The 10,820-nt window shown below is 50.0% G+C and overlaps 1 protein-coding gene across 1 annotated transcript; it reads right to left on the minus strand.

The window, feature by feature from the left end:
• Positions 1-1,521: 1,521 nt before the first annotated feature.
• Positions 1,522-9,564, minus strand: LOC115648133. Its single transcript, XM_030555307.1, has 4 exons — positions 9,543-9,564; positions 3,142-3,637; positions 2,455-2,976; positions 1,522-1,538 (listed from the first exon to the last, which is right to left on the minus strand). Exons 2-4 carry the CDS (start codon positions 3,623-3,625, stop codon positions 1,522-1,524), a joined length of 1,023 nt encoding a protein of 340 aa, XP_030411167.1. The 5' UTR covers positions 3,626-3,637; positions 9,543-9,564.
• Positions 9,565-10,820: the final 1,256 nt, after the last annotated feature.

Raw genomic sequence — 10,820 nt, forward strand, 5'->3', positions numbered from 1 at the left:
ATCTATCCCTCCATCCCTCCACCCATCTCTCCTTCCAACCATCTAGCATCAATCTGCATATCTATCTATCTGTTAGCCTTGAATGGCTGCCCAAGTGTAGTGGCTGCTGACTCCAATTAGCATCTGTGTTCAAGAGCAGAATTCCCCCTGGATGTATATTGTATTTTTCCACCATAGCTTGTGACTGTCCCTGCCTGCAGGTATATGGGATCTTGGGGAGCAATTACCACACAGGTGGGGTGCAAAATAAACTTTATTAAGAAAATGCAAAAACAGGGAAAATTTAATAGTGAGGGGTATGGGGTTTGTTAAGGTAGGCAATTGGGGAGGGAGTTCTTTTAGTATAGTATAGGGGGTTTCAATAGTGGGGTACAATACAGTGGGGTACAATACAGTTGGTAACCAACTAACACTGAAGTATAAATGTAACAGGTAGCTAACAATTTCTAGGTAAAGGGTGTGTCACAGCAGCATATAACCAACTAACAGTTATGGGTAAAATGTGTTAAATAACCAACAACTCTAGGTAAAAATGTGTCACAGTGGTGTAAATATAAAATGTGAGGTGTGTGAGAGAGAAAAAGGGTAACCAATGGGGTTTTATGCTAGACTTCAGTAATACAATTGAGGTTTGGCAGCAGTAGGAGCGGGGTGAACACGTGGGGGAAGGGATTAAAAGAGAGAGAGAGAAAGGCAGTGGTAGAGGAATGAGGTTAGGGGATGGGGGAAGAGGAGCACGTGGTGGAGCAGAAACCAAAGATAGAGGCGCTACAGAGGGAGATTTAAACTCAGGGAGACACAGAGAGCAGACAGGCTGCAAGTTTAAACAGCAGAGAGACGGCAATGAGTGACTGGGGAGCTCGGGGGGGGGGGATTTGGGGCACTGGGAAGACAAATTCAAATAGTAAAAACCTTATCTATCCCCTAACTTAATCAAACTTATATAAAATGACAAGCAGCTACAGAATACAACCAGGCAATGATTTTCTAAACTTATCTTAACCAACAATTAGGCAACACAACAAATATTACAGAAACTTACAAGCTCTACAATCTTAACAAACTATGACTTATTAAATAAAAAAAAAAAAAACAAGACCTATGGTGCACCTTATGCTATGGGGAGGTTACAGAGGGCAGAGTGGTATGTATCCAGGACCCAGCTCCCAAGGAAGCCAAGGGATGGTGGCTACAGCGGTGGATACAGCTGAAAGCAGAGAGCCCCAAGGCAAAGCCCACAGGAGCAGAGCTTAGCAGTGGCAAAGAGCCCTGTAGTTTAAGAGAGGTTTTAAGACACAGACCAAGGTTTAGCTTGAGTCTGTGTGCTGGGGAAACAGAGCCAGCAGCTAAAATAATAAAATAAAAGTATAGAAAGTTTTACAGAGGGATTCTTACCAGTCCCCAAGGCAGCAGCAAAGGCAGAAGCAGCAGCAACATCAGAAGAGGCAAGGAGGGTTCGGTACAGTCTCAATAATCAGGAGATCTCTCAGGTAGCAATTCGTTCTTCGTGGGGGGGGGTTTTCAAAAATGGGGGTACGCTCAAAAATAAAACGAGAGCGGAGAAAGGACCCCCCAGAACCCCTGGCTGATCAGACCAGGCAGCAATGCAGGAACCTTTCTGAGTGTGTTTCAAAAATGTCTGGTTTTAAAGGCAAACTTGGGCAGTTTCCCACCAGTAATCCTGATAGGCTCCCTCTGTCACAGGGGAGGGGGCACAGGGGAAAAACTGAAGGTAAGCCCAGAGACATGCCTGGACATAGTCCTGTGCAATAGGTGACTCAAGAGCACATGAGACTATGACTCATGCCCAGGATCTTAAAACCACAATAGGCCTTGCAGCTCTGGACATTGCCTACCCTACACCAAGCCCAGGTTCAACGAGGTGATAACAGGACTAACCCTTTGAAAAGGGCAGTGGTCCCACTTAGCATACAGCACAAGTGGCCATCCCTTTGAGAAGGGCAATGGCTCTTGTTAAACAACTTAAGGGGCCCTCCCTTTGAGAAGGGCAGTGGCCCTGGTAAACAACTTAACAGCCAGGGAAGGGCGGCCACAGGAGAACAGAAAACAAAATGGAGTCTGGGGAAACAAAATGGAATAGGGGAATAGCTGTAACGGACATGCCCCCCTGGCCGACCTGAACGGGCTGTGAGGGGGATGTCCCATGCAAAGACCAAAAAAAAAGGAAAAAAAAGAAAAAAAAAAGGTTTTACAAGTCATCGTCTTCGTAGTATGGAGGTGGTGTTTTGCTGCTGTCCAAGGGGATGGAGGAATACCTCACCTGCAAAGGCAGGGCTGACACAACCTTATGAATTAGCTGCTTGACCACTGCTATCCCCAACAGAAAGGCCACAAGAACAATAGCCACAGTGATAAGCCACTGCTTGATGGACTGAGCCCAGGTCCCCAACCCCCAGCTGGACCACTGAGCTTGCCACCAATCCCAGTGCTTACGCTCTTCACGAATCTGGATGGCGAGGGAGGATAGTTGGTCAGCCATGGCTGAGACATTGTTCCACCCAGGCTGAAGGCGCAGGCAACATTGTCCTTTAAAGCGAGGATCGAGGTCCTCCAAGGCGACACAAAAGTCCTTCTGTAGGATGGTCTGGATCAGAAGACGGTTCTGCTCGGCGTAGTTGGCTAGGATAGTGAGGGCGTCGCTGGTTCGACGAAGTCCTTCTGCTGTGATGTTGGTGAGGGCCTCCAGACCAAGCGACAGTCCACGGATTTGCTGTAAAGTTAAACTGTATGAGAGGGGGTTAAACTGTATGTACCCTCCTATGACCATCTCGGTGGCTGACTTGAGTCGCTCCCATGCGGTGGCTGTTCGTCGTTTGCGTGGCGAGGAGAAGAAGGGGCGACGGTGGTGAAAGAGCCCTCCTCCCTTTATGACGAGTTGCCCAATGGCACATACCCCCTTTGGGAATGCGGGTAGAGCAGTCCGGGCAATGTTGTTCCCACAGAGCCACACTTGTCCTGGGGAAGAGGGTAAAAACTGGTCATGGATGGAGCTTCACTGGGGGGATTTCTGGCCAGGTGGTATATCGACCTCCATCCATAGTAGGTGGGCGGCTCTGACCTGTCTCAGTTCTACATGGGTCTGAGCTGTGGATAAGTATTGGGTGGGGTTAAACACTGTACTTGTTGAAAGATGATTAATAAACCTGGTGAACTCAGTGCAGTATCTTGAGCTTCCTTTCTTGGGGTTTGAGTTAGGCCGAGGTCCTATGAACCATTGGGTGCAATTGGGATACTGCCCCAACGGAGTGGGATTGGAGAAGCCAAAGAACACGATGCAGGGGGCTGCTGGGAGTGGTCCTGTCACCGCAACAGGGGCGAATGAGTTGGGTCTTCGGTCGTCGCTGGTGGTGTTGCACGTGAACAGAGGCCGATGAACCCAGTTTGTGTTGTTGCAGGCTGAAGCTGGATGCTGTGGAGTCAGGTTCGTGAGGGGGAGGAACTCCCAGAGGAAGGGGGACCCTCCCTCTGAGGCCTTTGGTCTTGTACAGGCAACGCAATCGTGTGATGGGGGGACATCTGACAGGTTCCCGATGAGGACCTCCTGTAGGGCGTAGGCTCTCAACCAGGCAACCAGAGGGTTTTCTCGAGGCGGGGTGGCAATCATGGCGACTGATTCCTACGGAGACATAAAAGAAAGGTGGCCCCTCTTAGGGCCTGTTATGACCGAACACTAAGCCAGTTGTGGTGGACCAGGTCAGGCTTGCCCCGTCCATCTATTTGAATATGATAGGTGTTAGGGAACCGGCCAGGTGTGATGATGGTGGCTGCTAGTGGAGTGCAGGTTCCCTGGGCATTGGGAATAGAGACCCACACTGGCTGAGAAATACTATAGGCAGGTTTCCAAGGTTCCCGTGGTTTAGGAGCAATTTCTGGCCATCGGCTGTATGCTGTATTAAGGGAAATGAGGGCTTGAAGCAGGACCCGGTCCCACCCCTTGTAATCAGGGGTGCCAAATATGGCCCGAATCTGGGTCTTCAGCATTCCGATCCGTCTCTCCACGACTCCGTTGCTTTGAGGGTGATATGGCAGGTGGGTGTGAAGACGCACCCCCCACTGGGACACCGTCTGGTCTATAGCTTTACTGGTGAACGGTGGCCCTCCATCGGTCTGGATCTCTTCGGGTGCCCCCCAGGCAGCAATTACCTGGAGAAGGGCTACAGAAACAGCTGGTGCAGTAGATCGCCTGAGGGGAGAACACATTAACTGACGAGACCCTAGGTCAACTATTACAAGCCCCTTTGGATACTGTTTGGCCCCCGGGAGGGGGCCAATGAGGTCCATCTGCCAGGTTTTACCTGGGCTAAAGTGCTGAGGGCTATAAGCACCATGAGCATAGACAGGCTTGTTAGTGACTCGTGCCTGTTGGCAGCTCAGACACCCTTGAACAGCTTGGGTGCACTGCTGCCTAGACACGCTCGATGTTCGTCTCCCTCGGTCAGTCAACAGCTGATGTAGGGCACGGGCAGGCAGGTGCCCCCACTCTCTATGAAGCCAGGTGATGAAGGGATCACTGCAAGAGATAATGTTAACCTGGGATATGTTACATTCTCGGAGTTGTAGATCCAGGCTGGAATGAAGAGGGTTACTGTCAGACCTGTTTGAAGGACAATGAGTAACAAACCATGGCAGCTTGGACTGTGCTGCCAGTTGAGTAATCTGTGCCCATATTTCTTCATGAGCAGTGGGCCGTCCTTCTCCCATCAGGATGGACACGCAGTAGCTTGAGTCCACTCCCAGGACCACACGTGTTTTCGGGTGGGCTGCCACAATGTGAGAGGCTGCCAGTAGGACGCCTTCTGCTTCGGCCTTCTGAGCTGAGCTGGAAAAATCTAAGGGTTTAACTTTGAGGGTGTTACAGGTAGCACACAGCATTCCTGCTCGGGGAGAAGGCGATGTGCCCCCCATCAGATACAATCCAAGGGGCATAGGCACTCAGTTGGGCAATAGCCCCCGGCTCAGTGGGAGCTGCAGTGGAGGAGGACTTGAGGGCCCAATGTCCAAATACCTCCTGGGCCTGGTAAACGAGTCGCTCCCAGGTAGCAGGGGCTCCCTGGAACTGGGGGGCTGGGGTGAAGGTGAGGTATGGGAGAAGCTCCACATGAGGCCCCTTTAGGGTGCCTGTGGCAGATTTACCCCATGGGAGAGCACACTGGACAGCAAGCATGGCAATGCCCACAGGCCCATAACGATATTCGGGTCCTGACAACTTCCGGGCCTGATTGTGGACAGGGAGGTCCTCTTGGGACACAGTTACGGCCACATGGTCTGAGGACACTGTGAGGGTAATCTCAATAGGGTTGGTGGGATTCCATCGAGCCAAGGTGGGCCCAGAGCCCAACCAGGCAGCCAGGGAAGACACCGCCTGCTCGGCCTCTGGTGTCCAAGGGGTTTTAATGTTCCTGGCATATTGCTGCAAAACAGATAGTTGTGGCAACAAAGCAGCAGGAAGAAACTGTCTGTGATAGTTAATTACACCTAACACATGCTGCACTTCACGTCTGGGGGGAGCTACCCCCAAGGGGAAAGAATTCATGAGTGGGTGGTAAGTTAAGTGGCGTAGCTGTCCCTTTTCTACAGTAAAACCTAAAAACTGAAAGGTAGAAGTAGCAGTGAGGACACTTTTAGGCAAACTGAGGTTCCACCCATCGGTGGATAAAGCGGCCTGAACCTGTTCAGTGACCTTTTGTACTTCAGTTGGTATGGTGCCAGTTATAAGAATGTCGTCCACGTAATAGACAACATGAATGTTGGGGAGGGATGGTACCTTCTCTAATGTGCGGGTTAGGGCCTCACTGGCACAGGCAGGTGAGTTTTTGTACCCTTGGGGACACGCTTGCCATTGGTACTGGGCTCCCTGGTAAGCGAAGTTTAACAATCCCTTGGGGTCATAGAGGGGGATCTGATAAAACATATCTTTTAGGTCTATTGTACAGGCCCATTGGTTAGTGTCGTCCAGTAGGATGCGTTCTATAGTGGGGATATCCCATTTGGCGGCGAATGCTACTGATCGTATGTGTTTGTTAGCGGCGCGATAATCTATAACCATCCTGTACTCATTGGTTTTGTGTGGTTTTGGGATTCCCCATGTACTGGACAAGTATTTGCTCGCTGACACACGCCGAATCTTGTTATCATTCAGCAATGTTTCAATGAGCTGGGCAATGTGTGGTTGACCTTCTGGGGCTGTGGGTATGGGTCTGTATTTCCAGGGTGTGGGGTTGAGAAGTTCAGGTTCATGGGGGGCACTGGCACCCGATAGGGTGACTGGTAGTGCATCAAGCACGGCTTCGGCCAGTTTAAAACGCCGTAGCTCCCGAACCCCAAGGAGTGGCATGGGTCCCACTAGGGCCCGAAATGTTACTGGTGTGTGGCCTATGGATGCGTGTACCTTTACTTCTGCACGGGGTTCTGTGCTGTTGAGGCCTTGCACATAAATGGTGTGTCCTGTGGGGGTGTGAGGGACGTGAGGAGGAACAATGGACACCTGTGCCCCCGTGTCCAGCAAAAAGGGGATGACGAGACCCTTGCCAAAAACTAGCGGATAATAGGGGCGGGGGTCCCCTTGCCGGGTGCTGGCCGCCGCCAAGCACCCGGCCATTACCTGTTTTTTGGCTGGGAAGGTTTTGGGCGCTCTTCCCATCCCAGAGCTATGGCCAAGGCTCTTTGCTGCTCACTATTGAGCTTACGTACAACCTCCTTAGTGAGGCCCTTGTACAATAAGAACCCCAAAATTTTGCGTTCTGTAAATGAATGCTGTGAGTACTGGGGCCTGGGTTGTGAACTGGCATGTGGGGGGTGTGGACTGGCCTGTGGTGGGGGTGGACTGATGTGTGGTGGGGGTGGACTGATGGGTAGAGCTTGGGCTGAGGGCCATCTTATTTTCTCGAGGGCTTCATAGAGTCGCCCAATGGGGCGCCTAGCATACCCCCTTAGCCACAGAACTGCCCCAGTGTCAGGGGTGGTACTGCTATCCATGGCTAAGTCAATGGCAGCTTCGTCTATGGGTATCTCAGTGGGGTCAATAACGTGTCTGAAGGCATTGACCTGGTTAATCTGAGCCTGAGTAAGCCCCAGAGGGTGTTGGGTAGGGGACCACAGCATGATGGACCCCCCTGCGATGGCACTTCTGAGGGAAGAGATGTCCTTGACGCTTCCTCTGGGGACTTGGATCCCTTGAAGGGAGTGCTGTAAATGGAGGAAGGCCAGTGCTGGGGCGGTCAGGGGCCATGCAGTGTTAGATATTACCAGGCTCCCTGAGAGACCCCTGGACCAGCTACTGGTCCTGGCTAATACTATGCCCTCTTCTCTATCCACTAACTCTTGTCCGTTTTCCAGAGCCAGGCGGCCTAGCCACAGTAGTGGTGGCTCATTGGCCCCCCTAGCGGTGTCCGAGATGAACTCCTTCATCTCTGCTTTGGAGCGAGGTCGGAGTTCTGTCACCTGTGTGGTATTGCCCTGGTTATCAATCTTTATACGACTGATGGATACCGGCAGGGCTTCACCAGAGATGACAGTGGGTGCAGGTTCATGGGCTTGGGCCTCTAGAGGGGCTGAAGGTAGGGCTGGGTATAGTGGGGTTTTCTTGAGGGGAGATGAGGCCTCTGGGTGGGTATATGGGGGTGGTTTTTCAGGGGATTTATTGGGACTGGGCAGGCTAGAGGTCAGCGGTGGTCCCTTCTGGCTAGCCTGGCTAGTGGCCTCCTTGGCTGAGGTCATTAGGGCCCCATGGAAAACAGTTAGTTTATCAAGGGCCTGAGCCAGGATCTCATAGGTAACTGTGGCTACCTTTTGGGGCTTATATATGTCATGCCACAGTTTCTTGGGCTTTCGAATTTCATCCAGCTTCTGCACCAGTTCTGTTAATATCTGGTGGGTGGGGGACCCCTGCAAAATTCGAGGTTCAGGGGCGAGCTTAGATGGAGCCCCCCCGCAGGCTTTCACAACCCTTCCCACCTCTCTCCAGAGGCGAGTGGGATCTGAATCTGCGGCTGGCTCTCCTGCCTTAGTGCAGACTGGCCAGAGGCTGGAATCAGCAGGGCTGGCCCTGAATGTGGGGTGGCAAGTTAAGAGGCACCCCACATCAGTGAGCCCCAGGTGGGTGGTATACACCTTGGAGCTCTGGCCTTTGCCAATAGCACAGACCCATTCTAGGGCCTTAGGCTGCTGTTTACTTTGCAGCAAGTGGTATTGTAGGTGGTTGGTCTGATCTTCCTCTGTCCCAGAGGTCTTGGCCTCTTTCCAGGGACAGGGAGGGCAGTAATTGTTACCCCAAGATCCTGTTCGTGACGCCATGTCCCTGCCTGCAGGTATATGGGATCTTGGGGAGCAATTACCACACAGGTGGGGTGCAAAATAAACTTTATTAAGAAAATGCAAAAATAGGGAAAATTTAATAGTGAGGGGTATGGGGTTTGTTAAGGTAGGCAATTGGGGAGGGAGTTCTTTTAGTATAGTATAGGGGGTTTCAATAGTGGGGTACAATACAGTGGGGTACAATACAGTGGGGTACAATACAGTTGGTAACCAACTAACACTGAAGTATAAATGTAACAGGTAGCTAACAATTTCTAGGTAAAGGGTGTGTCACAGCAGCATATAACCAACTAACAGTTATGGGTAAAATGTGTTAAATAACCAACAACTCTAGGTAAAAATGTGTCACAGTGGTGTAAATATAAAATGTGAGGTGTGTGAGAGAGAAAAAGGGTAACCAATGGGGTTTTATGCTAGACTTCAGTAATACAATTGAGGTTTGGCAGCAGTAGGAGCGGGGTGAACACGTGGGGGAAGGGATTAAGAGAGAGAGAGAGAGAGAGAAAGGCAGTGGTAGAGGAATGAGGTTAGGGGATGGGGGAAGAGGAGCACGTGGTGGAGCAGAAACCAAAGATAGAGGCGCTACAGAGGGAGATTTAAACTCAGGGAGACACAGAGAGCAGACAGGCTGCAAGTTTAAACAGCAGAGAGACGGCAATGAGTGACTGGGGAGCTCGGGGGGTGGGGGATTAGGGGCAGTGGGAAGACAAATTCAAATAGTAAAAACCTTATCTATCCCCTAACTTAATCAAACTTATATAAAATGACAAGCAGCTACAGAATACAACCAGGCAATGATTTTCTAAACTTATCTTAACCAACAATTAGGCAACACAACAAATATCACAGAAACTTACAAGCTCTACAATCTTAACAAACTATGACTTATTAAATTAAAAAAAAAAACAAGACCTATGGTGCACCTTATGCTATGGGGAGGTTACAGAGGGCAGAGTGGTATGTATCCAGGACCCAGCTCCCAAGGAAGCCAAGGGATGGTGGCTACAGCGGTGGATACAGCTGAAAGCAGAGAGCCCCAAGGCAAAGCCCACAGGAGCAGAGCTTAGCAGTGGCAAAGAGCCCTGTAGTTTAAGAGAGGTTTTAAGACACAGACCAAGGTTTAGCTTGAGTCTGTGTGCTGGGGAAACAGAGCCAGCAGCTAAAATAATAAAATAAAAGTATAGAAAGTTTTACAGAGGGATTCTTACCAGTCCCCAAGGCAGCAGCAAAGGCAGAAGCAGCAGCAACATCAGAAGAGGCAAGGAGGGTTCGGTACAGTCTCAATAATCAGGAGATCTCTCAGGTAGCAATTCGTTTCTTCGTGGGGGGGGGTTCAAAAACGGGGGTACGCTCAAAAATAAAAGGAGAGCGGAAAAAGGATCCCCCAGAACCCCTGGCTGATCAGACCAGGCAGCAATGCAGGAACCTTTCTGAGGTGTGTTTCAAAAATGTCTGGTTTTAAAGGCAAACTTGGGCAGTTTCCCACCAGTAATCCTGATAGGCTCCCTCTGTCACAGGGGAGGGGGCACAGGGGAAAAACTGAAGGTAAGCCCAGAGACATGCCTGGACATAGTCCTGTGCAATAGGTGACTCAAGAGCACATGAGACTATGACTCATGCCCAGGATCTTAAAACCACAATAGGCCTTGCAGCTCTGGACATTGCCTACCCTACACCAAGCCCAGGTTCAACGAGGTGATAACAGGACTAACCCTTTGAAAAGGGCAGTGGTCCCACTTAGCATGCAGCACAAGTGGCCATCCCTTTGAGAAGGGCAATGGCTCTTGTTAAACAACTTAAGGGGCCCTCCCTTTGAGAAGGGCAGTGGCCCTGGTAAACAACTTAACAGCCAGGGAAGGGCGGCCACAGGAGAACAGAAAACAAAATGGAGTCTGGGGAAACAAAATGGAATAGGGGAATAGCTGTAACGGACAGTGACTTTACTTGAGGAGTTACAGAAAAACTTAACTCGGCTGTGTTGTGAGAGGAAGGCGAAAAAACATCACCCTACATTGCTCAAGGGTGTTTTTTTTAAGTGAATCTCAGCCTTTCAAGTTACTCAGAAGCTGTTTTAAAAATTCTTAACAATGTCCTAACAGTCTCCTTCTTCCACTTGTAATGTCACCTTGTCTCAAACTTTTTGATCACCTGGTTTTTGTGTCTTCCTCACCTTCATGTCTGTTTTGTGACACTGTTAAAGACCATTTTAAGCTTCCTGGACATTCTATAACAGATTTTCACTCCATGCATCTGAAGAAGTGGGTTTTTATCCATGAACACTTATGCCCAAATAAATCTGTTACTCTTTAAGGTGCCTCCGGACTCCTTGTCATTTTAAGAGAGAAACTGTATAGTGCACAGTATGCACAATCAGAAAAGTAATGAAAAATGAAATGATTAAAACATGCCATTTGGAAATTGTGGGAATACTGATTGTGTACAAGGCCCATTGCACTAGCCCTTGTTATTATTATTCATTAACATTG

The sequence above is a fragment of the Gopherus evgoodei genome, chromosome 1 (genome assembly GCF_007399415.2).
Source record: "Gopherus evgoodei ecotype Sinaloan lineage chromosome 1, rGopEvg1_v1.p, whole genome shotgun sequence".
NCBI classification, from domain to species: domain Eukaryota; kingdom Metazoa; phylum Chordata; order Testudines; family Testudinidae; genus Gopherus; species Gopherus evgoodei.